The 27,903-nt window shown below is 44.6% G+C and overlaps 1 protein-coding gene and 1 long non-coding RNA gene across 7 annotated transcripts in view; one reads left to right on the top strand and one right to left on the bottom strand.

The window, feature by feature from the left end:
• Nucleotides 1–26,595, top strand: part of LOC121111420 — a 33,104-nt gene extending 6,509 nt beyond the window's left edge. Inside the window, exons 2-7 of one of the 5 annotated variants that reach the window (XR_006940004.1) lie at nt 2,273–2,539; nt 4,982–5,123; nt 11,019–11,167; nt 12,895–13,718; nt 14,458–26,202; nt 26,336–26,595. This is a non-coding gene — a long non-coding RNA (uncharacterized LOC121111420). Of the gene's footprint in view, nt 1–2,272; nt 2,540–4,920; nt 5,124–11,018 lie in introns of all 5 variants that reach the window. The other 4 variants (XR_006940003.1, XR_006940002.1, XR_006940001.1 and 1 more) reach the window with 4 other exon arrangements.
• Nucleotides 3,334–27,903, bottom strand: part of LRP8 (LDL receptor related protein 8) — a 149,956-nt gene continuing 125,386 nt past the window's right edge. The window contains exons 5-19 of one of the 2 annotated variants that reach the window (NM_205186.3): nt 26,593–26,955; nt 21,525–21,647; nt 21,050–21,172; nt 18,108–18,227; nt 17,853–17,978; nt 16,656–16,827; nt 14,233–14,460; nt 13,557–13,675; nt 12,487–12,626; nt 11,047–11,188; nt 10,078–10,230; nt 9,253–9,474; nt 7,587–7,655; nt 7,194–7,366; nt 3,334–6,243 (exon numbers count right to left, since the gene is read on the bottom strand). In NM_205186.3, coding sequence (NP_990517.2) covers nt 6,205–6,243; nt 7,194–7,366; nt 7,587–7,655; nt 9,253–9,474; nt 10,078–10,230; nt 11,047–11,188; nt 12,487–12,626; nt 13,557–13,675; nt 14,233–14,460; nt 16,656–16,827; nt 17,853–17,978; nt 18,108–18,227; nt 21,050–21,172; nt 21,525–21,647; nt 26,593–26,955 — 2,312 coding nt within the window. In that variant the 3' untranslated portion in view covers nt 3,334–6,204. The remainder of the gene's footprint in view (nt 6,244–7,193; nt 7,367–7,586; nt 7,656–9,252; nt 9,475–10,077; nt 10,231–11,046; nt 11,189–12,486; nt 12,627–13,556; nt 13,676–14,232; nt 14,461–16,655; nt 16,828–17,852; nt 17,979–18,107; nt 18,228–21,049; nt 21,173–21,524; nt 21,648–26,592; nt 26,956–27,903) is intronic. The other variant, XM_046944254.1, reaches the window with a different exon arrangement.

Below are 27,903 nucleotides of genomic sequence, written 5' to 3' on the forward strand. Positions count from 1 at the left end.
TTCTGTTAATTTAAATAGCAATGAGTTTTAAAGGGAGGGGAACCATAGCAGCACTTGATTGTGAAGTCTGCTTTGTTTTGTTTCTTGGCTGAGATGTGAGTGTGTGTTTGACACCTGGCTGTGTATCAGCAGGAGCATGTTAGAGACCTGAGCTGTTTGTGTGATCTGTGGTAGTTTGTTGTGTACCTGCAATTCAGAGTAATCAATGCAGAACCAATCTGCATGGCTGCTGTGCAGAGAGAGGGAACTGGATGATAACACAGTTATTGTGCACAAGGCCTACTGAGTCCTTGATGCAATGGCAGCCTACGTTATTTTGTGATTATTTCCAGTACGGATATTTTGCTTTTTCATATCCCGTCCACTTCACTCGTGATACTGTCACATTCCTTACCCTTTTTCCCCCCTCAGTTAATTCAGGGTAGTCTTTCTACCTGTGCAGTGGATACGAAAAGTATGCCTGCTTTCTACACTGAAGACACAGTGGAAAACCAGAAATCATTGGCTTGTTGTTTTGTATGTAACTTACTGAGTAATTAATGCTGGGGTTGATGCAGGGTGGGTTTGTTGGTCTTTTTTTAGGCTGGAGGGAGGAGCTCAAGAGAACGTGGAAGTTGCTTGTGGTAAGATGTGACCTTTCCAAGCAAATATGGAATTGTTTGATCCACGATCCATGGCTGGATTGTCCCTGGCTACGGGGCCTGAAATAGTTTGGGTCTGGTAAAGCATCTCCCTGCACATCTTAATGACTTTGTGTTCTTATCCTTCTCTCTAAATTGGAGAGGTGTGGATTTGAATGATGGACTGTTGGATGGATTAGGAATTGGCTGGCTGGATACAGCCAAAGGGTTATGATCAATGGTTCTGTGTCAGGATGGAGGCCAGGCACAAGAGGTGTCCCTCAGGGGTTGGCCTTTGGACCGGTGCTCTTCAGCATTGTTATCAATGAAATAGACAATGGCATCGAGTGCACCCTCGGCAAGTTTGCAGATGCCACCAAGCTGAGTGGTGCAGCTGATCCAGTGGAAGGAAGGGAAACCATCCAGAGGGACCTGGGACAGGCTGGAGAAGTGGGCCCATGAAAACAGTTCAGTAAGGCCAAGTGCAGGGTGCTGTACTTGGGTCAGGGCAATCCCAGGTGTTTATACAGGCTGGGGGAAGGTCTCCTTGAGAGCAGCCCTGCAGAGAAGGACTTGGGGGTCCTGGTGGGAGAGAAGCTGGACATGAGCCAGCAGTGTGTGCTTGCAGTCCAGAAGGCCAACTGGTGGGCTGCATTAAAAAAAAAAAAAAAAAAAAAGGGTGGCCAGCAGGGAGAGGGAGGTGATTGTCCCCCTCTACTCAGCTCTTGTGAGGCCCCATCTGGAATACGGTGTCCAGGTCTGGGGCCCCCGTACAGGAGGGACAAGGGGGGGCCACTAAGATGATCAGAGGGCTGGAGCACCTCTCCTATGAGGAAAGGCTGAGGGAACTGGGCTTGTTTAGCTTGGAGAAGGCTCCGGGGAGACCTCATTGTGGCCTTCCAGTACTTGAAGGGAGCATATAAACAAGAAGGGGAACGGCTGTTTATGTGGGTGGATACAGATAGGACAAGGGAGAATGGTCTTAAACTGAAACAGGGGAGGTTTAGGTTAGATGTTAGGAGGAATTTTTTCACACAGAGGGTGGTGACCTGCTGGAACAGGTTGCCCAAGGAGGCTGTGGATGCCCCATCCCTGGAGGCATTCAAGGCCAGGCTGGATGTGGCTCTGGGCAGCCTGGTCTGCTGGTTGGTGACCCTGCACATAGCAGGGGGGTTGAAACCAGATGATCATTGTGGTCCTTTTCAACCCAGGCCATTCTGTGATTCTTTCAGCTATGTTCCAAAGGGGGAATAAATGTATGAAAGTAAATTACTAATTAATCCCTTCTCTGGCAGACTCAGAAGATAACAATCCTGAATGTGACTTAGTCAGTGAGTTGGCAGGGAAGTCCCCTGGTTGGAGACCTGTGTTCCATGGTGAGGCTCCATCCTTGTGTGAAGAACTTCTAAAGGACTATCTTTATGAGCTGTGGAACGCTGCACTTTCCTTGTAGGAGCTTTTTGCTATATTTATGGTGGGTGGGTGTATTTAAGAGTGGAAAATCCCTTTACCTCACAAAGCAGAATTTGTATTGCACTTTAACCAGCTTCAGGATGCTTGTTATGTATGCCCTCCACCTTGTCACAGCCTTGTATCTCTTTTTCCAAGTCTTGCTGCTGAGAGGACTGTGTATTTTTTTCTTCTATTATCAGGTCCTGATGTGCTGGCTGAGAAATCCCCAGGAAATGATCACTTGCCAGATTTTGCAGACACACAGCTTCGAAGTTGAAACCTCTCTTACTGTCATCAGGATAATTCGCAATGAATGTCATACTTCGACTGACAACAGCTGTGTGAAGCTGGCACAGGACTCGTGGATACCTTTGTTAACCTGTGTGCTGTTCCCAGGGCATCCAAAGCCACTGCAGCTGCCTCTGAAGTGCTCCTGTTGTGGCTGTTTGGCCCCCAGGACCAGCAAGGTGAGTGAGTGTGTTTTGTTAATAACTGCTTTGAGCTGGCCATTGTGTTAATGTGCAAATGGACTGTGGTATCCCTCTGAATGGTGAGTCACAGTATCCAATACATATAGTTAAGACAGCTGTTAGAGGAGGCATAACTTAGTGCCACAGGTTTGGGACAGTCATAGGAGGCTGTGTCATTTTTCTTAGTTAGTGCCTTCCTCACTATGTGGACATAAAATCATATAGAATCATAGAAGTGTTGGGCAGGAAGGGACCTTAAAACCCATCCTGGTTCCAACCTGGCCTGGGTTGGCTGCCACCCATTAGATCAGACATGGAGTGCTCTGTTTTTTCTGGTAATTAATTCTATTTGCTACTGTATTACTCCCCTAAAGTGTTTAATTGAAATATTTTAATTGAATAACTTGAGAGTTACTTTCAAGATACACACTACTTCTGAAGGCTTTAGCAGTTCATAGAATGACTTAAGATGGAGGGGACTTTCCAAGTTCCTGCCCCCTGCTGAACAAAACAGTCTGCTCATTTAAAGCTGACCATAATCTATCTTTGTTATTCCTGTTATGATGCAGTAGCTGCTGAAGACAGTGAAACTCCAAAGAGAACAGCCTAAGTATACCAACAGGCCCCTAAGCCCCACCTCCAGTTTTAACAATTAAGAGTTAAGGAAAAGGCAGACCAAAATACAATAAATACTGTACCAGGTCTAAGAGACAGCATTTGAAGTACTAAAATGTAATCAGTTCAGTAGGCTCAGATAAAGGAAAAAAAAAAATCTTTCTATAGAAACAGTGCACTGTTTTACAAATGTATTCATTTGGTTTTCAGTAATCCTTATCCATGTAAGTACAGCACGCGTCACACAGCGGATCCCTCCCCGCCCCTCCTGGTCCTTTTGTCCATACCAAAAACTGAAACACAAAAGGCACCAAGCAAGAACTTACTTTAACAGAACTCCAACATGACAAGACAGATCAGAAGTGATTACAATGTTAAATATCATCCTAACAACCTGGACTGTTATTTAAAATAATTTCTTTAAAAAAAAAAAAAGGTGTTTATTTGAAATCAACACTGCACATTGAGTTCATTTACAAAAAACCGCAGCCTTTTTTTACATGGTTTATACAGGTTTGTGTGTGTGTGCTCTTAGAAAAGTATCAAAACTGTAGAACTTCCAAATATATTTACATGTCTGGTAGTTACAGTGTTACCACATATAGCCTTCTCTCAGTTTTTCTCCATGCACACAGTGCATGAATTTGCAGACACAGAACTCCATACCTTGGAACGGTAACTGGGGATCTCAGTCACTTCTTTACTGCCTTAAAATGTACAATTTGAACAGAAGGGTGCTTGATTCTTTAGATGTTGTTGACAAAGGCTGTGAAGTGAGTAGTTTGAGTGTAAGTAGGGGAGTGCTGCACTAGGCCTTTAGACACCTTGTTCCCTCCTTAGTGAAGAATCCAAGTCCAACTCACCTTATCCTGTGGTTTTATTTTCCTAAAAGGAATGTGTGTGTGTTGGGGGGATACAGAGGAGGAAAATAAGAAAAGGATATAATGAGGATTAGTTTATTCTATTCGTATACAAAAGCTGTAATTGATGCAAGAAGGCTAGGAAGATTTCCTCAGCTTCTCACACACTTCAGTCTAGTGTGCAGTGGTAGTTAAGTGCATCCACTTCCTGAGAATCTCAGAGCATCAGATAAGAAAAAAGCAGCAGGTCTTCTGAACATGAAACACAGCTGGGTGAGGGCCTTGCTTTTTGCCTAGATGCCTGAATGTGCCCTTTAAGGTGGAGAATCATCACTTGTTGTGATCTGATAGGAAACTTTGTGAACCTGAGTGCAGAGCCTTACACTAGTGTTTTACATTTCAGTGCACAGACCTTAAATACACTACTGGAACTGGGTGGGGGGAAGTAGCTGTGTAGGAAAGGGAAGCTAGTAGAGCAAGAGAGAGAGGTTGTTCTTGATTTCTCCTTTCTAAAGCAGTATCCTGGAGTCCTAGCTAGCACAAACATGATGTTCTTCAGTGAGAAGAACCTGTTTAAAAAATATGTATCTTTCTGCCATCAAAGGAGTAAATATAAGAGTATCTGGACTCCTCATTGCTGCAGAAATAGGCAGGATTATGTCAACTATTTTCATCTTAATTAATGGTGTTTGGTTCCTTCTAATTCTTAGGAGAAATGGTGCATATTTAGACTCCTTCACTGTCTTATGGGGTGATGGTAACACTGTGCTATTAAGGTCTGCAGGAGAGAGAAACAAAGTTTGGGAACCATAGAGAATGAAAGGCAGTTACTAACAGACCAGAATGCTTTCAACTTCTTTTTCCTGTGATTTTTATTTTTTTTCATATACCTCTGAATTCTAGGAATCAGCTATTGATACAGCTGTGAATCCTGAACCTTGTCTTGTGCTCTGTGTTATGTCAGATCTACCACGGTGCTGGCATTCACTTTGATGACAGCTGCTGCACTTCAATGAATTTTACAAATGGTGAACTAAGACACTGCCCCACAGTATCTCCTAAATTGAGACTTAACGAAGAAGAGAGTGGGGGAAAGGATCCAGAAGGTAAGGGATTACCTTTTGTTAATGTGGGACTGTTTCCTGATGAGCCTTCCTGAGTGCTCACTTCAGGTATCTGAAAGAATGTGTCTCTACCTTTGTTTCTGCTACTAATTCTAAATGAATGTGAGAGGTGCAGGATGCCTTGAGGGGAAAACATTTAGATTTATAGTTAGAAGAAAATGAAAAAATATGCTAAAATCAGATTTTTACCAACCTGTAAAAAGCAACAGTACAGAATGAAAAATGTGGTCGCTGTAGGAACTCCTCCTGCCTGAAATGCTGTTAGCAACAGCTCTTCAGCAAAAAGCAGTGCAGATGAAGCTGGCTAAACTGGAAAAGATGAAAGCAACCCTTGCAAGCCACTTTGGGAAACAGAAGCCCTGTTTGCTATGTTTGTCATTTATCAGCTATCTTACAGTACAGCTGTTTCTTACTTTGTGTCTTTAGATTTGAAAGCGAACTTCAAACACCTGATAAAAATTCAATTATCCCTAATTTTCATAAACATAGCCCAGTAGTTTTAAAATATATGTATATATTTATATATATGTATATATTTATATGCCTATATATCTATCTAGACTAGATAGATATATACACAGATAATCTATGCACAGCAAGCCAAACATACAAAAAATAAATACTCTCACCCCTCTACTATATTTACAGATCAGATCTTATAATCCAGATTTTGTTAATAAATATTTCTAAACGGTCTGTACAGAATTTATTTTACTTATGTTGATGGATAGCCACAAAGCATATTCAGTATATTTACAAAATATCTATAAATATAGTCTTAAAATAAAGCAGTAGCTACTGAACCATCAGCCTGCTGGTTATGTACATTGAGTTAGTAGCTCAGCAGTTGCTTATTGACTATCACAAATGGGTAGTGCAACAAGTTAAAATGTGTATAAAAGATTATACATACAAAACTCTCACATCCTTTGGATGTTTGCAGTTCATTATAACTCTGTGGTTACCCTTCTGCAACATAAATAATGATTCAAACAAAGAAGCAGGTTTTGTGATCCAAAGAAAATTTGTTCGGTGTGTTCCGGCTGGAGCAGCAACTTCATCCTTATGGCAACCCATCGTCTTCTAAGCTCAGTGCTACACGCTGTGAAGGAAGAAAAGCAAATTTGAGGAGAAAATCTGTGACTCGTAAATTTTGATACACGAGCAACAGTATCAGAATTTGGTTCCAAGTTGTATTTCCTGTTAAAAATCTTTTTGCTGCCCTAATGCAATGGTGACAAATATTATTTCATGTACTGATTTTTCCCCTAAATGAGGTATCTCCCTGAAGTTTTACTACAGTGGCATTGGACAGTTCACTCTGCTTGTATGTTACATGGATAGAACTCCTTGTAAGGACTGACACATTTCTAGGTGATCTTTAGGTAACATAAAGCATTACTTTTCCTACCTTCCTATAGAAACTATATTGCCTTCACTCACATAAGATCTTTCTCTCTTCTAAAAATACAGAGCAGTTATTACTGCCAGTGCTTCAGAGGCACAAGGACTGCCTCTTGGAAGGAAGCTCCAATGCCAACAAGCTGCCATGCAGAACAATTTCTCTTTTTTTCTGCATACAAAGGACTTGCTAACGAAGCGAGTATTTTGTTTTTGTAAAGAATAATGTTGCCAAGACAAATTTTCTTAACTTCTTACAGAACCTCATTCACTTCTCCCTGGTTTGTACAGAAACCCAAGTTATCCTTAAAATAGTTCAGGTACTTGGTAGCAGTCTGAGCAACATGGAACCTTTCAGAAGATAAGTAAGCAGTTATCACATATTGAGCTCTTGAGATGGAAAGACAGCAAGTATAAAGCAGACTGTGTGTACTGATTAGAACAGTTGCTCTCCGTTTAAATAGTATCTTATTATATACACCACTATATTTTAAGACAAGTTTAGTCTTCTGCCTATTCAATGATTATTGAATTATATAATGATAAAAACCAGAATTAATAATGTCAAATAACCAACAATATAATTATGTGGAGATTAAGGCAAATTCTCAGCAAAATGAATCTTTGTCAGCAGGTTCCTCAGATACTTACTGCTGGATAGACATGTCCAATTTGGGCAGTCCGACCAATATGGATTTCATCTTCATCTTCCTCTTCTGTTGTCTTCCTATATACTGGATTATCGAAGTTCATGCTTTTAGTGTTCTTCCGTTTCCAGTTTCTCCAGATGAGGTATCCCCCCATGCACAGCAAGCCAATAACCACTGATGAAAGGAGAAAGAAACTGCTGTTAGCCAGTTTTGTAGAGAGAGCAGGAATCTGCTGCGATGTTCCTATGCAAGTGTGTATCCTTCACAACTGCCTCAAAGCCAGACTCATTTCAGCAGTTCCTCTACTCTCTCCCACCCCCCAATCTTGAGAGTCCGAAAAGTTTATTTACACTAATATTTCAGTAAGATGTCTTTCAGTGTTAAATCAGCTTACCAACAGGAATGACAATTCCAATCACAGCTGCTGTCACAGTTGAATCAAAGCCTTGACCATTATTTGAATCTGTAATTACAGAAATAGTACAGATCATTTCACTCATTCTCAGGCTTTAAAGCTATAGCTTAAGCATGCTTTATGTCAGTAACCTGCTGTTATCAGAGAGTTCATTAAAAGCTTTGGAATGAAATGATCAGGGAGAAGAATAAAAAGAGTAGCAAATACACATAACACTCTGGGCTGGGTTGAGCTGACCTGTTTCTTAGGGATGAAATGCCTGCTATGTGTGCACATGTGTGTATCTACTTGTATTATGTACAGCTATGGAGCTGGTCACCACATACATCAGTGGTTGCTGCAGCATGCAAGAGTAACTTCAAAATTCAATGCAATATTGCAATTCAAGAGGAAAAGGCAATAGCATCTTTTAAGTTACAAACCTCAAAATGCTTGCTCAGAAAATATTTGTGTTAAAGTAGCTGGAATATAGAAGAAGGAAACTAACTGTAGTTTGTCTTCTGATGCATCAATTCATGGAACTTAAAAGGCAATTTATCCTTCTAAATAATTCCCCTTGGCAGACTGTTCCATTACATGGTTATTTACCTAATAATAGGCCAGACTATTTCAAACATAGATACTTAAGAGCTTAGCATCAATGGCTTAAGTTCATTATTACATTTGAAAGGAAATTTGCACAAACAGGACTTACAAGAGTGAATTTTATAAATCAGATGCTATTTTTCCCCATGCACTACAAAGCGAGTTCACTGATCGCTTCAAATAGGCATCATAGTCAAAGCAGGATGACTTATTTTTGCTTTCCAAGTGCAATGGAAACAGCCTGTTCCAATTATTAGTCTATTACTCTTTTAAAGCAATCTGGATCTGTTTGAGGTCTTCAAGGAAGCCCTGAAGAATAAATTCTTCTCTTTGGATTAGAATTGATTTTGGAAAAACAGGTCAGCTTTTCGGTTTTGCATGAGACAGCACAAGCTAGAGGGATGATGTGATAGCACTGTGATGATGGACTGGGCTTTCATTATTCACTCATAATGTAGGGTAAACTTCAGAAGAGCCTGTTAATGCTCTCAGACTACTTTTGTGCCATGTAATGCACAACTTCCACTGTATTTCATCAGGCCACGCTAACATACAGAGCATAGCCATGCAAAGCAGTAGCAGCTTGACTTGGACTGCTGTAATCCCAAATGTCCGACAGGGCTACAGCTGGACAGGAAGTATGTCTCACTCATAGCCTGTGCTGGATCACAACACTAATTAAACAAAATACATGAGCCATCTATAGACTCATTAGTGTTTAGGTCAGCAGCACTACAAACAACACTGAAGCCAAGGAAGACTAGTAGTGGGCACAGGGCAAGGACTGGTACGCATTTTGCAGGGCCTTATCACTAGAGTCAGCTTTACATGCATGGGATGAAAGCCTGACACGAGTGCCCTAAAATCTCAAGCAACTGGAATCACATCACCTATCAGAAGAGAGGTATCTGCATACAGAATACCTAATTTCTCCTGCTATACAAGACGACGTGCCTACATATGACCTTTTATAGCTCAGCTGTTAGGTACAGTCTCCTACTAGTTCATGAGTTTTTGTGGCAATGTATAAATCGAAACAGAAAAGAAGAATCTCACTTACAGTGCTGTGATAGGTTGCTGTTTCCAGTGGTCATCTCAGAATCTATGAGGAGCGATGTGGTTGAATGAGAACTCGGGATGGCAGTCGTGGCTTCCGATACAGCTCTGGGGATGACGGCGGTGGTGGTGTTGGCGCTGCCAGTTACAGTCACAGTGGAGGTAGCAGCAGGATGAGATGTTGTGGTTGTAGGAACCTCTACTGTAGCTGGAGTGGTTGGAAGTTCTGAAAAGCAAAAGCGATGATGAAATAAATTAGCAAATCACAAATGGTGGTATAAATCTGGGGCGGATTGTGATGTTTGCTGGTTAGAAACAGAAATCAAATTCCAGTTCTATTTGCCAAGCACAGAACTGATAGACCTATAGCTACAGAATTTTTTTTTCTGCAATCAAACTTTAATTAATTAATAGCCGTGAAGTACTGTGCCTGGAAGATGGTTAAGAAATTAAAATACTCATTTTTTTGAGAAGGCACTGAAATTGTACCAGGAACTATCTGTACTTTAGGGAAAATTATATTGTAAACACCAGTCTCTTCAGCAATGATTGTGGCCCTTCCAGATCCAGTATCTACAGATACCTAACAGATATCTAACATGGCAAATGTGTACCAATTATTGACCATTCACATTTCCAGTCGTAGGGATTGTCCCTTCTTTCCTCTTTCCCCTCTATTTTTTCCTGATGAGGCTTTCAAAAAAGAATAGCTGTGTTCAGAAGTCAGAATATATGTGGAATTCCAAAGCTAACGTATGTGTTCCACCATCAGGAACACATTAAGTACGGTTTTGTTGGGACAGCACACCAGTGATGTGATTGTATTTACCTTTGTAGCATTTTTTCATGTCAGGACCCAGCCACATGTTGTCAGGACAGGCGCACGTGTACTTGGGGGAATGGGGAGAGATGTGAGGTGCAGGAAGACACAAATATTCGCAGCCTCCATTTGGCTGGGGGCTGAGCTCACAGGAGTCTGGAGCTATTCAAAGACAGAAGAAAAGACAAGTTACTTTTTTTTTTTTCCTGCTCAGTAAAGAACTATTAAGCCCTCTAAAGAAGGCTCTCTTCATCTCCCTACCTCTATCAATTGCCCTCCTTAATCATTTCTACAGTTTGGAGTAAAGCCTTATGTACTACTATAAAAACTGTGAGGAGAGATTAGCAAATAAAAAATTAACAGCCTCACGCAGCTCCAGTTGCCTTTGTGATAATGTACTCATTCACAAGCCAGTGGTTCAGATACTGCACAGTAAGGATAGTATCTGAATGGCTTGTTGATTGCCACTAATAATTATTTAGGACATTTGCAGACTGATGCTGTTGAGTGAGGAGAGCAGCTGTACATGCTCACAATAACAGCAGATGGACACAAGCCATGTACTCTTCACTGAACTTTCTCAGGTTGAGTTTCAGTTAGCCTGGATCAGAAGCTGGCTTCCTAGCATCCTTAGGCTGTTTTTTCTGTTATTTGCACAGCAGCACAGCGCTGAGTGCCATTCCCCATATGCTCACCTTGCTGTGACAATTCCAGGCTGCAGTACGGCCCCAATATGTAATGAATGGAAAGGATCACAGTAATGAGAGTAACTCTGTTATCAAAGATGCTAATTAAACAGCTATTAACAAGTGGCAGATTTTTCAGTAGGTGCTGCTGTTGAATTAATTATGCAGGAACTTCAAACATCAGACATTGATTTCACATTGTTACCTGTGCTGCTTTTCTGATCAGAAACCATCATTTAGTAGTTCAAATAAATCTGATTTCAGGCCATGAGACCCTGAGGACGTGTCTTACCTTTGGGCTGCTTTAATTCATGAAATACAACGATGTCATGAGGATTATTGAGATTTTCTGCTAAAACAGAGATGTCCAAGCCACTCAGCCTGTTGGCACTGAAGATTGCTTCATTCTCCAGGTCAGTCCAGAACACTCTGTCCTGCAGGAAATACATAGGATTTCTGACCTTACCCTGCTCAGTTCCAATTCAAGCTGGACTAAACTCTGGTAGTCACAAAATCAATGTGCTGCTTTCCTGTGCTGGGATAACTTTGGTTTTATGGTACTTCTATGTGCAGCTTTTTTCTTTGGCATGTTTAAAAAGCACAGTACTCCAACAGTGTTTAGGAGTGCTCAGTAATTTGGAGTAGCTGTGAGACTGAGGGAGCAGGAATTCAGCTACATCCAAATTCTGGACCTTTTGGGATGTTCCTGCACCTTTTTTGATTTTTTAAAAATGGGAGTAAGAAGAGTATTACAAGAATCTACAATCATACAAGAATGCAATTGGGTTTTTAAGTTCAAGTAGGGGCCAGAAGCCTAATTTGTGAAGATAGGCATATATCTCTGTAGGATCAGAACTTAGTTTTTTGGACGGAGACATTGCTCTGATGTGTGGCAGGACTTGTGTGTCAGAACGGCAGCAGCTGAAGCTGAAAGAGAACTATCTGCCTTCCTGAACCAGGTGAACAAATAACTTTTTAATACCAAATCCCCAACTTGGCAACGCACTGGTGCACAGTGACTGCAGGGGGAGCCCTGCGAGCACCTGGCACACATATTGCCCACTGGAGCCTTCAGACTCCTGCCACAGGTCAAAATGTTTGAGGACACTTCTGCAGATGTTGAGATGGCCAGAGGACAGTGCAAGCAATCAACCCCTGGACTTACGGGGCCATCCTCCCTTGAGGATTCTGTTAGCACTGGAAAATGCAGCACAAGCATGCATGTGAAACAAAAATGCTGGGAATAACAGAGGGCAGCTGCCCTGAGCCCATGCAGCTCCCCTTGAAGTCTGACTTATCCGAAGGCAGACACAGGACGTGCTGCAGTGTCACTCAGTGAACGGCTGCCCCACTACTGATCTAGCAAGTGGTTTCTCCTGTCCCTTGTTAACAGTTTCGGCCTTTGCATGGGCAGTTGGCTCAGTTCACCTCAAGGGAAAGCCATGACTATTTTGCAGTCCCGTGGGAGCCATAATTCTAATAAGCTCTGCCTGCCCCTCATGGATTCATTTGTAATACATTAGGTAAAAGCATGAGGCAACGCATCGCTCCTGATGAGGGGCTTTAGAAAACTATTTTCCCAGCTGAACCCACACCAGGTTAATCGGTTTCTATAGCAGCAAACGCCCTCACTGAGCTTTCTGCGCTATGCAAAAGGCAAAGCTTTCAATCACGAAGAGCTTTGAGACCTCTTGCAGTCTCCAGGCTGTTCTCACCCCATCTTGACTCTTACCTCAAACACTGCTAAGCCGAACGGATGGCTCAGATCATCAACGGAAGAGATCAGAACTTTTCTGTTGCTGCCATTGAAATCAATGCAGGAGAGTGAATGCAATTTGGAGTCCACCCAGTAGAGACGCTGATTCAGCAAATCTGAGAAGTAAAACACAATGAAACAAAATTACACACAGCTTCTGCAATTCTTTTTTACTTCCCAGCATTTTTTTCCTGCTGGCAGCATGACTAATCTCTTTATTATTAGGCTTCTAAAAGTTTTTTTTCAACAGTGGTTGTGATTTTGACTCAGTGCCCAGATATGCTAGGATAAGACCTTATAAGTAAGATTAAAAAGGAGAAACATTCTGGGGGGTGTCTGTGTGTGTGTGAGAATGATGGACTGACAGTGTTGTTTTGCTGCCAGGAGGAGCAGGCCAGCCACACTTTGGGCTTCCCAGAGGTGCTCCTTCAGGGCCACTCAGCCCTATTTAGTTGTTGGTCTCTTGCTGGAGAATAACGACTGGGATTCAAATGACATCCTTCTGATGGAGCCGCGTGATTAACACATCTTCAGTGATGAAGAATGCTGGGTTCCAGAAATCCTTGTGCTGCAGGCTGAGGGAATGGCAGTGGTGGGAACTTTCCGCCCCAGACCAGACAGATTTTGGAGAGGGTGCAGGTAAAAGTGGGTGGGAAGGGCTCAGTGTTATTTAGAATGCTGTGAACTGAATGTCTCTTCCTGGAGCAGATCCACTTATTTTGGATGAGATTCACTAAACTGAATGCAAGTGGATAAGTGCCAACAAAAAACAAATTCTGTAATAAAACAAGCCATTAATTAATTTCTTAATTACTAAAGGATAACATTATTTGTTCACAGCAGTAGCACTTCAACAATATGCAGTGGTAGTAACATTTTCTCTTACATCCTTTTATAGACAGAATTTTCAAACATAAAACCAAGCACAGAACCTCACACCTGCGTGGTGCTAAATGTGGATGCCTTTAACTTGGCTGTGTTTGCCTACTTAACAAGAAATTTACATTAGCCACAGTGGATCCTGTAGCTGTGACCTGCCTGCTTACCAAGTGTGATGCCGTTTGGCCACTCAATGTTGTCAGACACCAGCACTTGCCGCCCCACACCATTGAGGCCTGCTTTCTCAATCTTCGCTTTGTCTCCCCAGTCAGACCAGTACATGAACCTAAAAGAGATGGATGCAAGGAGACAGTAAATTGGACCAAAGGGTAAGAAATTTAAACTACTGATGGGGGAGGGAGTTGCAGTACTCTCTGCTTGATGTTGCAAAGCCCCTCAGTCACTTCAGTTTATCTTGATACACATTTAGTGGAGCTACTGTGGTCCTATCCCACAGGTTAGCCTGCCACAGAACATGCACCAGAATATAAAACCCAAAGCTATCTCCCAGTGTCTGTGGTCTATCTGTAGACCTCACTTATCCCACACTCTGGTCACACTTATGTTATTTCCCAGCATAACCTGTGTGCCTGAGCTCAGGTCCACCTGACAATTTTCAGAACTTTCTCTGACAGCAGCAGCCATGCAAAGATTTACGTGAGCCTGCTCCTTGAAACATAGCAGTCCTATGTAAGCTCTTACAGAGGCCCTTATCTTTAAACATGTAAGTAAATCCATTAGGATTTAATTTATGGCACATGTGATGCACATGCGTTTTGTGAGAGGCAGAAAGAAGACTGGAATTCCATCAGAAAAGCACAATCATTTCCTTTTCACACTCACCTCCGTGTGGGATCAACAGCAATGGCTCTCGGCTCACTGAGGTCGCTGTTAAAAAGTGTCCTCCTCCTGCTCCCGTCTGCAGTGGCCACTGAGATAGTCTTGTTTCCAGAATCTGTCCAGTAGATATTCTTATGAACCCAGTCAATCGCCAGCCCTTCAGGAGAGTTTAGCTGGCTGTCTATGAGAATCACCTGCTCCGCTGTGTCGCTCGCTTTGTCTATGTAGGCACTGCAGAGACAAGATTTGTCACTGGGCTGACACATGGCACAGAGAAGGCTGTACAGATGGGCTGGAGCTCAGGAAGGGCTGAGTGCTGGCAGCATCACTCCAACACCACGGGAACAAAGTGCACATGTGGCAAGACAACTGACAGAGAAACCTTCACCGTTGTGTACTGTATCCTGCTGCTTTCTCCTCCACCTTGGTCTTACCTCTATATCTGGATGGCAGGCGTTTGCAGGACAGGGAACTGTTATTTTATGTTTCCACCAGCTTCCTGCTACAACTGCACAACATCTGACTTAGGGCACATTAACTTCAGTAGTACCATTTAATGGGATTTATGGACATTGGAAATCTTATAATCTTCAGCGCTCTGCCAAACAGAGTTGAATTTAGCATACAAATAAATGTGCTTAAGTGTGTTGCAGAATTAGGACCTGTGTAACTAATTTTAATTCATCAAAGGGATTCATGAAGCTATACTAATTTGGCAAGTGATCTCTTGTTAGATACAAAGAAAATCTTCACTTAATGTCAGCCTTTGGTTTCTCTCTGACCCAACACCAAAGGAATGGTGCCATTAGGGGTTCTGCAGAGCATATGGCTCTGGTTCCCAAGCTGCTGTTATTTTGGTCTGATGAGCACCACACGTTCTGACTGTGCAGTTCCAGCCCAGCTAATTCCTCCCTAGTGAAACAGCGGTGTTCACACCTTCAACCAACATGGCGCTGCTCACACTGTCCTGAGCCATGAGTGTGACTCGATGCACTGGTGGAGAAACCAAGGAGCTCCTGGGGCTTCGAGAGGGTGGAAATACAGAAGTGACATTCTGATTCTCCTACAAACTAAATACAGTAAAATATCTTCTAACACCCTGATGGGGACAACGCCTCAATGGCAGAAAGAGAAGTAAAGTGAGTGTCAAGAAAGAGGAGATCTCTAGACTGCTGTTACCCACAGGACTCCTGCAGTGGACTCCTCTGTTGGAGGCATATGGTGGCCTTCTCTTTGGAAGTGCTTGATATTAGCGATATTAGCAGCACCTCCAACAGCAGCATTAATTGTTAAGAAACGATGGTTACACAGCCTGCTCTGCGGAAAAGATAGGACTCAAAATAAAGCTAATGCAAGCAGGACTGAGAAAGATAAAAATTCTGCTGTTTGGAAAAGGAACCAGGCTTGGTACAGTCATACTTAGGGTATGAACACTGCTCGGGGCTCTCAGTCCCAGGGCATTAACTGTCAGAGAGCTGCAGAAGGAGCAGTGTGTCTTAAATAATTCTCTGTCTGCTCTTACCCACCCTGCCCATGCCTGCAGGATCAGACACAGTGGAAGCAGCTCGCTGCTGAGCCACCTCCCCGTTTCCAGGGCCACAAAGGGCTGCTCAGGGTACCTGCCCAGCTACTTGAGTGCTTAATAATCAGGACAACCTGAGCAAATTTCCCTGCCAGTGGCATGAGAGCTAGCATAGCCTAAAAAAACCTCAACTTGGCTCCTATGCACTGAAACCAATCAACCTTTTTGTCTGATCATTAGCTAAAATCCAAAACAAATTGCTGTTGAAGCTGTAATAGGGTGCAATAGCTATGCAAATCAGAATATACATGAGGAATTTTCAGTGCATAAATGAAATGCATTTTTGACTAGGCACTCGTACAAGCTCCAGTACATAATAATTGTGATGAATGTATAAAAACTGCTGAAATGAAAAGGGAAACAGAAATTACAGGATATGGAATGTGGTCTGTGGTCAAGTGCTGTGGATTTTCATCTAGTCTAGCAGAGCCTCCAGTGGTCAGTCAATATCCTTGCTTCCACCACTTGCCTCCTTTGTGCCTTCAGACGCCAAGTCCTTTGTGGTTTCACATACAGGAAGCACACAGCAAAGCAGCAGCCTCACTTGGCAATATGATCATTCAGTAAACAAGAGTCCATGTGTAATTGCACAAATGCAGTGGGGTCTATTACTGATGGAAAGCCTTCCTGCATTTTCAAGCCAAGTAGCTGCACAAACCCCTGATTTCTTTATCAATTCCTGAAAAACTTACAAAGTCTGGGCCACAACAGGTAATGCAAAGGGAAGAAAAGCCCTCAGGTTTGCTGCATCCTGTGTTGTTCTCTGCATATCGTCCTTACAGAGTACAAACTGAAGCACAGCTTTAGAGAGGTACCAAAACACACATTCTGTATTAGCCCTTACCTGTAGATTTTTCGGTAGAACAAATCACACCAGTATATTCTGTTTGTTGCCACCTCCACATCCAGCGCCACGACATTTTTCAGCATGGGAATGATGCGAGAATAGTCCCTTTTCACCAGGTCTATCTTGCGGACCTCGTGGCGGTTGGTGAAGATCAGGTAGGGACTCTTTCCTGACACAGAAAAAAGTGCATTTGTTATTTTAGCAGCTGACCCGAGGGCTGGATACGTTCTTTCCTCAAAGAACAACAAAGTGAAGAGCAGTAAGTCAGGGATCTGCTTTGTGCCAGCAGCAGGTCTAAGTGGCTTCTGGCCAAATGTAGGCAGCTAACATACAGATACAGGGCACAGCATCCCTGTCACCCAGCTTCTGGGAAACGTCCTCACTTTCAGTTATACATTTTAGATACAAAATCCAGGGGCTGGATTTCAGTGATTCATGGTCAGGACAAGGAAGAGAAAGCCCTCCCGGCTGTCTGGAGGGAAGGCAGGCAGCCAGATCAAGGTATGGCAGAGCCACACTGAATCCAGCAAAGCCAGGAACTCGTTGCTAGGAAGGCATTTTAGGCTGTCACATACATGCAACACCTTGCACTATCCAACCAAGCACTTGGGCTCACACAGCTCACATCTCTTCTTTGTGGGCCAGAGCCTGCAGCCTGGGTGCTGGTCAAACTGTAACAGCAGTCATATTCTCAGGCCAGCCCAGGCCACAGCCTCTCAGAAAGGCTGCAATCCCTCTGACATTAACATTCATTTTTGCAATAAGCCCAAGCAAGCTGATGGTGTTCACGTTGGTATCTGTGTATGAGGCTGGGCAGGTGGAGAGGTGGTAACCTACCATGTTTTAATTGGGTTGTTTTCTTTTAACATGACTACCAGTAAATATTTTTTTCTGTGCTGTTTTTAGTGAAACCTGTCAAGAGGCTTTCTTTTCAAGTTTCAGCTTCTAACAGCCAACTAGTGATTATAATCTCGCTCTGCACACCGTTAAAATATTCTGATCTGCACTATCAGTAGTTCTTGCCTAGAGACACATCTGCTATCACTGCAGTAGTTCCATGCTGCTTGAAATTAATGCCTTTGCTTGCTAGTTAACTTCTGCCTGTTCCCGTAGGCTCAGCCCTGCAAGTGTGTTTTCTTAGCAGAGCTGTGATGTTGAGCAGTCAGAGTTTAAGAGCCTGTCAGGCTGCCTTACCTACAGCTTTGCAGTTCTTGGACAGGGTGTCCATCTCGTATCCCTCGTAGCACTCACATTTGTAGTCCCCCTTGTAATTAATGCAGATCTGGCTACAAGCGTCTGGATTCTCACATTCATCTATGTCTGAAAGGAGTGTTTGAAACCCATCAATAACTTGAAATCAAACCATCTGTGATGGAGCAATGCTGAAGTGCATATAATCATGGCTCTATATGGTGAAACACAAGGGACTGCTGTTTGCATGTAAATTACCTCCACACGTTTTTTTATCCAGAAGCTTGTATCCGGGCGGGCATTCACATTCGTAGCCTATCTTCAAGTCTTTGCATATGTGTGAGCAGCCACCGTTGTTCAGAGAGCATTCGTTAATACCTGGAAGAGGCATACACGTTCTCTGTGGTAAAGGAGGGGTTCTACTCATAAGACTGAATAAAATTAAGAAAGGGCAAACTCAAATTTTCCCATAGCTACCAGCTTCTGGTAACCAGGCGTTGGCCACGTAGAGCGTATGAGTGACTTCAGAGAAAGGAAGCCATCACCCTATCTCTTCCTTGCTCTTTATTATTCCAAACCAACGCTGCTGGGATCAGTTGGACTGAAAGCTAGTGGCTAAATGAGGAGGGAGCCCTGGGAACACAGCACCTGTGCATCTGTGCACATCTCATCCGTCAGAAACCCACTACATTGAGCATGTTCTGCCGGATGGGAGGCATTTCCAAGGAACCTAATGGTGTTCTCCAGGAGATGACTCCTTCCCCATGCACGGGTTAATGTTGACTTCTCTGAACAGTCTCTTTGAGCTTTAATAATTCATGCTGGGGGAGTCTCATGTCCCAGAGGCCAGCTGTTTTGAACTACTGTACTATTTACCCATCTAGCACCAAGGAAGGATCTGAATGACAATTCTAGCAACGCCTGAGTTGCAGCAGCCCAAGTGTGCAGTCCATGGAACAACAGCCCCCATCCCCTCCTGGGCCTCTGCCTAATCCAAGGCCAGCTTCTCTGATCCTGCTTTCAAGAGCTGAAATGAAAAATAGACTAAATGTGTCTTTTTAACTAGAATTGAATGAGAGATGGAAGAAAGCTGATTTTCTGCCAGAAATAACATTTCTTCTTGTTGTAATTAACCTTTAGAAGGTGAAGAGAAAGTTTTCTCCATAAGGTTGCTGTACAGAAGCTGTGGGATTTCATGGGTAGTGGGTTCAGTGGAACAAGCAAAACTGATTTACTTCATTTCTGAATGCAATTTAAAGGCAAAATTTTCATTTATCTTTTACTTCTTGCTTCCTTGCATGACGCAGGTGAGCAGTGCAGCACAGCCATTAAACCACTGCTCTTGAAAGAAAATGAAAACAACCACAAGCCAGTTAAAGTCAGTAGGCTAGGAAGATACCATGCCAGAGAGCCCCATCCCAGCTCTGGGATGCCTTCACCTTCCTATCAGAGACACGCATGTACATAGGTATCAATAAGTTATTAACAGAGCAGGTTCACTGGGCCCCAGGAAAGTGTCCATGAAGTCACACTGTGTGTTGGCACTGTTCAGTGATGTTTATTAATTGATATCACCTATTCCTGCACTTGCACAGGCCTCTAGCAAACTCCATCATATCCATGCACAACTGCTCTTTGCAAAACACGACAAAAACTGTTTTAACTAACAAGCAAGCTCTCATGTAAATGTAAATGTAAATGTAAATGTTTCCTCTGGTTTCAGAGGCGCTTTGTGGAATAATTTTGGAGACTGTAAATCAGGTGTTGGCTCACTTGCTGCACTTCTCAACAGGAGCTGAGGAGGAACAGGCAGAGACTGCAGCCTGCTCTCTGCTGGACAGCTGCTGCCCACTACCCAAACTTCAGCATCATATCCACTGCCTGCTTAAAGTGAGACAAGTGATGCTCTGCCTCTTCAGTGCTTTTCTAGGGAATCTTGAAGGGCAATGCAAAGGCAAACATGCAGCTGTACAGACACGCTGAGCTGAGGAGAATACCCTGCATCTCCTGGGCTGCTGTGCAGATTACCTGTGGCTGCATGTCAAAATTCACAGCAGTCATCATTCTGCAGTCTTAAAGAAGAATGTCTCCTTTGGAGACTATTCTCTGCACAGCTTCCTAACTCAAATGGCACTCAGCTGCCAGCCTAGGACCACAACAAGGCAGTCACAGCACCATGGTTAAGGCTGAGCGCAGTCTCCTCTGCCAACTGGGCTGCTGGCTTTGAGTGAGACCTCCACAGGCAGACAAGTTGCAACACCCACTCAGAAAGACAGGGAGATGTGGATTAGTGCAGAAGAAAGCAAGGGTGTTCTGAAAGCACAGGGTAAGAGCATCCTTTGCTGGGAATTCACACACTTTTTGTCCAGTACAGAGAAGCCAACAACTCTCCCTGAACAGGAGATATTTAAGCTGCAGGTACAGAGCTCCATGCTACTGGTGCTCCATGAAGTCGTGGAAAGGGACACCACAGCAGCCTGTCTGAGGCATTTCTGCCCCTGGGGAAGAACCAATGGTGTGGCAGTGATGCTCTAAGTTGGGGCTGGCACCCACAATGCCTGGTGAGAAAGGACAGAGAGGCTCAGCTCCCCAACCTGCAGCTTTCTGTTCTGCTGACTCCCACAGCCCAGGAGCAGACCAGGCTCTCACGGCCTGGTTGTTCTCAGCAGCCCACAGCCAGCAGGATGCTGCAGACAGCAACTTAATGTCATTTCTGGAGGATGCAGCAACAAACCCAGCAGTGGCTGAAGTCACTGCTTAGTGGATGCTGCCACTCACTGCGTGCTTTCACCTTCGAAGCATGTTACCAGTGCTAAACCTTCATGGCGTTTTGTTCATCTTTCAGTTATTCACAGGTAATTTTTGGCAGGAAGGCCAAATAAACTGGTCAGTGCTGTGGAGGACCCCAAAGTCTGGGAAGAGGGGGAATTCCTGGTTGCTAGTGCTGTGCTCAGCTGAAACATCCCTCCAAGGTTAAAAGCTGAACTGAGAAGGGCACAGTTCACACTGGCAGATGATCAGACCGGGCTACTAATTATATTCATGTGAAGGGTGAAGAGAGAATAAAGGCAAGGAAAGAGAAGCAGAGTGAGAAATAGCATTAGCAGCTACATGTGGTTACACTCAAAGCTGTGAGCACCAGATGGAGGAGAGGGGAAGCAGTTACAACAGGAGCAACACGTAGAAGGCAAGTACTGTACCACATTCTTTCAGAGGCTCGTCAGACCAGTCCCTGCAGTCTCTATGTAAATCGCACACTTTGCCTCCGTCAATGCACTCTCCACTCTTACACTGAAACTTGCTGGGACTTTCACATGCTGACTCTGTCATGTCGGGCAAGAGAGGAAAGCAACTAAGTTAGGTGAGGCTCAAGACAACAAAAAGCCAGACACAGAGCTTCAAGAAGGTGTCATTAGCAGAAATGGGATGAGATTAAGCAAATGAACATTAAAGGTTGAGTATGATGCGAGGAACTTTTCAAGACGTGCAGTCTGCCTGGCCAGCACAATCATCTCTCCCAAGCAACCCCACTGCCAGAACGGCTTACAGCTCTGCAGGAAGCAGCCTGTCGTGGCACAGAGGAGCAACGCAGGCCTTCTCCTTCTGCAGTGGCCACAGAGCCCTTGCAGACTTACAAAACTGAGCACAAAGAACGTAGTGCTGTTCTGAACGTACCTTGGACACAGCCTGCCTCGTCACTGTTGTCAGGACAGTCGTGCACTTTGTCACACTGCTTTGCTCCATGGATGCAGGTCCCATCCCCGCACTGGAATTCATCCGGTCTGCAGGTCACCAGAGCTTTAAAAAAACACACGTAAACGTTATCCACACAGCACTTGAACTTTTTGTGTGGTACTTTTTATCTGACACTGCAGGAGCTTTGCGCCCTCCTTCAGAAGGATCAACTGCTTCCACCAAAGCAACAGGCAGCAGCTACCTCAGGCACTGCCCCGTGTCCCCCAACATCCCTGACCACCCTCTACCATCCTTGTATTTTAAGATACATTTTAAAACACGTTCAGCCTAAGGTCAAAGGCAAGACACATGTATGCTGCATCTGCTACAGCCAACGTGGTCACGCCAGGGATGAAGCGAGTGACAGACGTGGTCATTTGGGTCAATGAATGCCCGTGAGCCAACCACAGAGCCTGGAAGGCACAACAGCTCCACTGCCCCATGGCTTGGTGCTTCTTGGGTTTACAGGCCAGAAACATCTCCAAAAGTGTCAGGTCAGATTTCAAGCCTGATGCTCATTTGCCCTGTTGCTGTTATTACACTCAAAAGAGATCTGATGAACAGCAAAATTGGGGAAAAAATAGATCAGACTGCTGCTCTGATCGTGCTAAAAGCAGCCGCATTTCCCTCCTCAAGGTTACACTGAGACCTTCCCAGATGGGATCTGACTTGCACTGACAGAGCCAACAGGCACTGGCTAGCCAGCAAAGGGCTGCAGCCTGCAGCTCACTGGTAAAAATAGGCTCCTCGTTCCTGAGGCACGTTACGTGGCTTATTTCTAAGGGGACTATCTTCCAGATGTTTTGTTAAAATCCTGTTAAGGCAGCACACCCTGGAGAGCTCTTGATTCTAACCTTTCCATCTTGCTGATTGCAGCCTGGTACCATATGACAGAAAATCACTGCCTCTGAATAGCTGGAGGAGGTCAGCACTGATGTTCCTACACGGGAGGCGAGAGCCACGTGGCAGACCTTCCTTGACAATTTGACAAACTGCCTCTAATACAAAAATTACTACTTTCAGATAACCCAAGAAGAGCCACAGATACGAAGTGGGTTAGTGTTGATATCATGAAGTATTAGTATGCCTGAAGGCTCAGCATTATTGGTGATAGCATCCCATGGGATGCAGGATCCAGATTCAAAACTGCTGGACTAAGCCCTAAGTGTCTGCAGGCATTGAAAGGTGTGAAAGACAGGAAAAGCTGCAACTGCAGTGCCTGTGCCGGAGGAGGGAAATCCTGCCTTAGAAACACACAGTATTCACAGGAGAAAGGTTACAAAATAGCACTGCTCCGTGGAGAGGAAAGCCATGTGGACTACAGTCAGAAAGAGCTGCAAAGCAAGAATAAAACCACACGCAATAAGAGCGGTTATGGGACCAGCTGTGTCAGTGTATCTGCTAACAAACCCAGATACAGAAATGCAAAACCTCAGCAGGACATCCAGCAGCTCCAAACCAAGCACCTGGGAACTGCTCTTCTAACAAAGGAGAGGGGGACGTGAAACTGTGGTCTGGGAGAACCACAGACCTCAGGTCTGCAGGGAGGCTGGGGCACTTCTGTCTGAACCATTCACTTCCCTGGCAGAAGCCCTGAAGGTGGAGAGACCCTGTAATGCAATCCCAGCTTCTTCCAAGCTAAACCTTGGCCATTGCAAACCTTTTCCTAATGCCTAGCCTCACATTCCCCTGCTACAACTATTTCTGATCTTCACCTCCCAACATGGGAAAGTTTACCCTTTCTGTAGCAACTTCTGTTCTGTGGAGACAGGATGGGGTGGTCCTCCATTTCTGGCTACAGGTATTAATTTTCTGCAAATATGCTACATGCAATTAAAGCCAGCAGGAGCCTGGCCTGTCCTGGGGCAGAAGTTTCCAGTTTATGAAGTAAACCTGCAAGGCAATGGCTGCAGATTGGGAAGGCTCAGCTAGTAAAGGGACTGCGAAACACAGATGTGGGACTGTACAACATCTGCACAAAGCTCCTTCTTCACCAAGAGTCAGAGGACTGGAGACCAGGCTTGGTTTCCTGGTTTGCTTCTCGTTCCAGCAGAGCTGTGGAAATTCAGACCTTTGAGAAATGGCCCTTGAGCCTCTTCATGAACATCCGAAAAGAGCAGATACAGTGACAGCTCTTACTGATCACACAGGTATTAAAATGAATATACAGCATTTCTATACCTTGGTGAATTTCTCAACAGGAGAAGGGAGACTGTGATGCTTATACTCAGCCTGGAGAGCATACACATGAGAAGAGAGGGCCAGGAACCTTATTATCATGAAGATGGGAGACAAACCCATCTGAGCACCATGGGCACAGCTGACAGCAGACCACCAATGGGGCCCTGCCCAAAGCAGAGCAATGTCCCAAGCACAGACACGAGCTGTACAGTTCATTTGCATCAGCTGTACAGAAAGCTGCTGTGCTATTTTAGTGGGTTTAAATCAGTGACATTTCAGCAGTTTTATAGTCACCTTCACAGCTCTGCAAATTAAATATGAAACAGTTTACCAAAGCTCTGTTAAATTAACTGGTGCGCTCAAACAGACACACTTCATTTGCAAATACTGGGCACAAGGCTGTACTGCTCAAATTCAGCAGATATATTCCAGATTCCAAGTCTGAGCCTCTATTTCTTCTGTCTTTTGCTTCTTTTCCCCCCAAAACGTCAGCTGAAGCTCAAGAAAACCCCAGCATTTACAAAACACATCAGTTCCATAGTACTGATGAGGAAACATAGGCAGGAAAGCGTGAGGACAGAGATGTGTTTTCTAGCTGTCACGTACTGGCATTATTTATCCTCCCTCCTGGGCTGCAGAGGATATTTTAAATCTAACCATTTGGAGAATAATAAATCTAACCCAATGTCCATTTTATATACGTGTGCACATACACACACATACATTTAAATATACATACCAAGGAAAAAACCAACTCACACACCTTCCCTGAAATGACTTCTTCCTTCCTATTTATTTGCTGGCTTCGCTGCCAAAACCTGTTCACCAGCTGTCACCCTTCATTCCTGCTCTCCTCGTTTATCACCTCAAAATAATTACAACAAATATCCGGTGATGGCCTCATGACATTTTTTTTTTTTTAAAGCATTAACTCCTATCCTTCTGTTTTACACAATGCAAAAACCCTAAGAGAAGGCACAGTGCTGGTGTTCTCAGTTTTAATCAAGTCAAAGCCAGCAGTGCTTGTGCCATGGCTGTTGCTAAGGGAATGCAGTGCTGCCACACAGCTGTAACTCCCTGCGTGCCATGCGATGCTGACCTCAAAAAAGGAAGTTCTGGAGGTGAGAAAAAAATAATAGAGGCCAATCTCTAAACTCTTCAGTCCAACAAAGGAACAGTGATGCACTCAAATACCACCTTCTTACCACAGACGTGCACCCAAGCTACAGCTTTGGTTAGGATGGGGAAGCACCATCACCTTTGCCTCTGACCCCGTGGACTCAGGGGCTGTGTTTGCATTCAGTGCCATGGGTTCTCTGCATGCTGCTGACCCGGAGATCTCCCACCTGTAGTGCAAGCAGCGACAGGGCTGTGCAGCTCAGTGGCACAAAATCCCAAACTTGCACAGGTACAAAGCAGACAACCCTATTCAAAGGAGCACATCAGGAACTAAAACACGGGGCTCTGGAGTCCCACCATTTCTCGGCTTCCTGGATTGAGAGCAGCAGAAGCAGCACACATCTATACCTCCCGGGTAGATAAGCTGCATAATGTGCTGCACTGAGAGTTAGCAGGAAAAGAACCCCTCAGGCACTGAATCTCCCCTAGTCAGAGATATAATGGTCTCAAGACTTCTTCCCTCTTCAGCCACATTTCCTCTTTCCTCCACTGGTTGTCAGCACCGTGCTGTGCTGCAGCCCTGTCCGGCTGTGTCTTCTGCCCCACGGAGGCTGCCCTGGGGAACCTGGAGGTGTTACCTGGTGAAGCTGCTCTGTAGCGGGGCTGCTGTCACTGCCCTGCTCCTCCTGTGTCCCGTGTCTCAGCAGACCCAGCTAGCTGGGCACCTGCTGGAGTCTGTCAGGCCTTACTGCCTCCTCCTCTTGCTAAAGGAATCACCAAATTTGCATCTCTGCCCTGGAGAGCATCTGATTGCTCTCCTCCTTGAAGGGCTCCCCCATGCAAGCTGCTCTGAGGTCACCAGCTGAGACTCAGCGCTGTCCTGGTTATGGGAAGATGGTGCTGGAAAGGTGGACGTTTTCACACACACCTTTGTAAAAATGTCTGCTTCCTGCAGCTGGTCGCCGCCTTCCTCCCAGAGGTGGTCCAATGTCAGAGCTGCTAAATATATGCAGCTACGTAAATGTTTTATTTTATTCCAATCTTGTGATAATGAATATTTCAGCAAAACGTTTTGCTCTTATTTTCTTGCTATCTCCCTCCTCAGATAAGTGACTGGCTTGAACAGTTTTTGTGGCTAAAACTGGATGAAGCATTCAAAACACCGTGCACACCAACAACACCATGTTAAATGTATCAAGCCAGCTGAAAAGAAATCCATTATTTATTAGCTCTGTGCCTGTAACAGCCAAGCTCAAAGTGCATTTCAAACTGGATTATTCAGAGGTGCTGCCTTGCTCGGTATACTCCAACTTCAGAGGTAGAAAATTAATTATTTTTTTTTCTGCTGATCATATATTCCCTTTAGCACTGTGGCTTCTAACCTGCAGGGCTGTGACCCCACCACGTAGCCTGAGGGCTTTAAAAATGTCTCCTATTTCCTCCACTTCTAGTGAAACAGATCTTCTCTGAGGCACGGTGCCATTCAACAGCTCTCGCAGCCCCTCTCTGAATCCTGACAGAGCAACAGAATAGTCTGGAATACACCGAATGCTGCTGGGCTGAGCACCCGGCCATGCCTTGGGACACAAACGCTCCTTGGCAGACAGGAGCTGCACAGACAATTTGCAACGAAGCCCTGCCTGAAAACACAGCCCAGAGGGGCTGCCCTCCCCACCAAAGGAGAATCCCCAGCTCTGCCCACACTCACGGCAGTCCTGCTCGTCAGATTTGTCCTTGCAGTCTTCGTCCCCATCACACTTCCAGTTAAGGAGGATGCATTCGCCATTGCCACACTGGAACTCGTGAGCAGCACAGGTGTTGAAGGCCTTGGCATCATAGCCACACCTCTCTATGGACTCATCCGAATGGTCCTCACAGTCTGCCTGGTTGTCACAGACCCACAGCTGTGGGATGCACACGCTGTTGTTGCACTGGAACTCATTGGGGCTGCAGGTCAGAGGGGAGCATTTCTTTTCATCACTGCCATCACCACAGTTGTTGTAACCATCACACACGAAGTTGATGGAGATGCACGTCTTGTTACTGCACTGGAACTCATCAGGAGAACAAGCTTGGGGAAAAACAAACAAACAGGTGAGCTGTGAGGTCTCCTATCTACCCCTCTGTCACCACACTGGCTTTAGCACATGACATGTATCTGAGTCAGGAGAAGGGCACAAATGTATTACCTTGGCTGTCCTAACCCAAAACTGCTTTCCCAATGGTAAACTACATAGCAAGGAACAGGCAAAGATGCACGGGACACCTTCACGGCTGTGCTATGGAGTGCACCCTGCCCCCAGCACTGTCCAGGAGTGAGCCGACCCAAGCTGGGAGCTCAGCTCACACTTTCCCACCACCCCTCTGGGCCACGGGCAACCCTGCAGAAGAATGGGCAGCAGGTAAAATGGGGGGCAACTGCAGCACTGCCCTGGTGCTGGGGCTCCCTTTTGTATAAGGAGGCACAGGCAGAGCTGGAGGAGCAGTGGTGGGCGCTGGGGGCTCACACAGTGCTGAGCTTTGCTCCATGCTGACATTAGCAGCTTCCTGGCTTTCACAAGCACAGAATCAGGTTTGAGGATTTCACAGTGTGCCTGGTTTTGGACATATTAAGTGGGATGTGTAGGGTAAATATTTAGTGAGGCGAGCATCAATTTAGCTGCAATCTGCCAGTAAGGCCCTTTACAACACACTGAAAGCCTTCCCTGGAAATCACAACTCAACATTAACACACAAATGAGACATTTGTCAGATATGATGCTGAGTGCTGAGTGGTGTACTCTTGCTTGCAAGCCTGATGGACAGCTGCACCAGAGAAGCCTGCTGGAATTAAAATTTCAGGTACTCCAACAACGTGCACTTGGCAGCCACTTTGTCTCATCAAGTTATGGGGGAAGCAGGACTCTGAAATACATTTGCTCTAAGTGCTTTTAATTAAAGCTAATTTCGTCAGTTATTTAAAAAGAATTGAATATGTATCTGCTTCTGTCCTTCCAGGCACGTATAGAAAAGTTATGCA

This window comes from Gallus gallus, chromosome 8 (assembly GCF_016699485.2).
Source record: "Gallus gallus isolate bGalGal1 chromosome 8, bGalGal1.mat.broiler.GRCg7b, whole genome shotgun sequence".
NCBI classification, from domain to species: domain Eukaryota; kingdom Metazoa; phylum Chordata; class Aves; order Galliformes; family Phasianidae; genus Gallus; species Gallus gallus.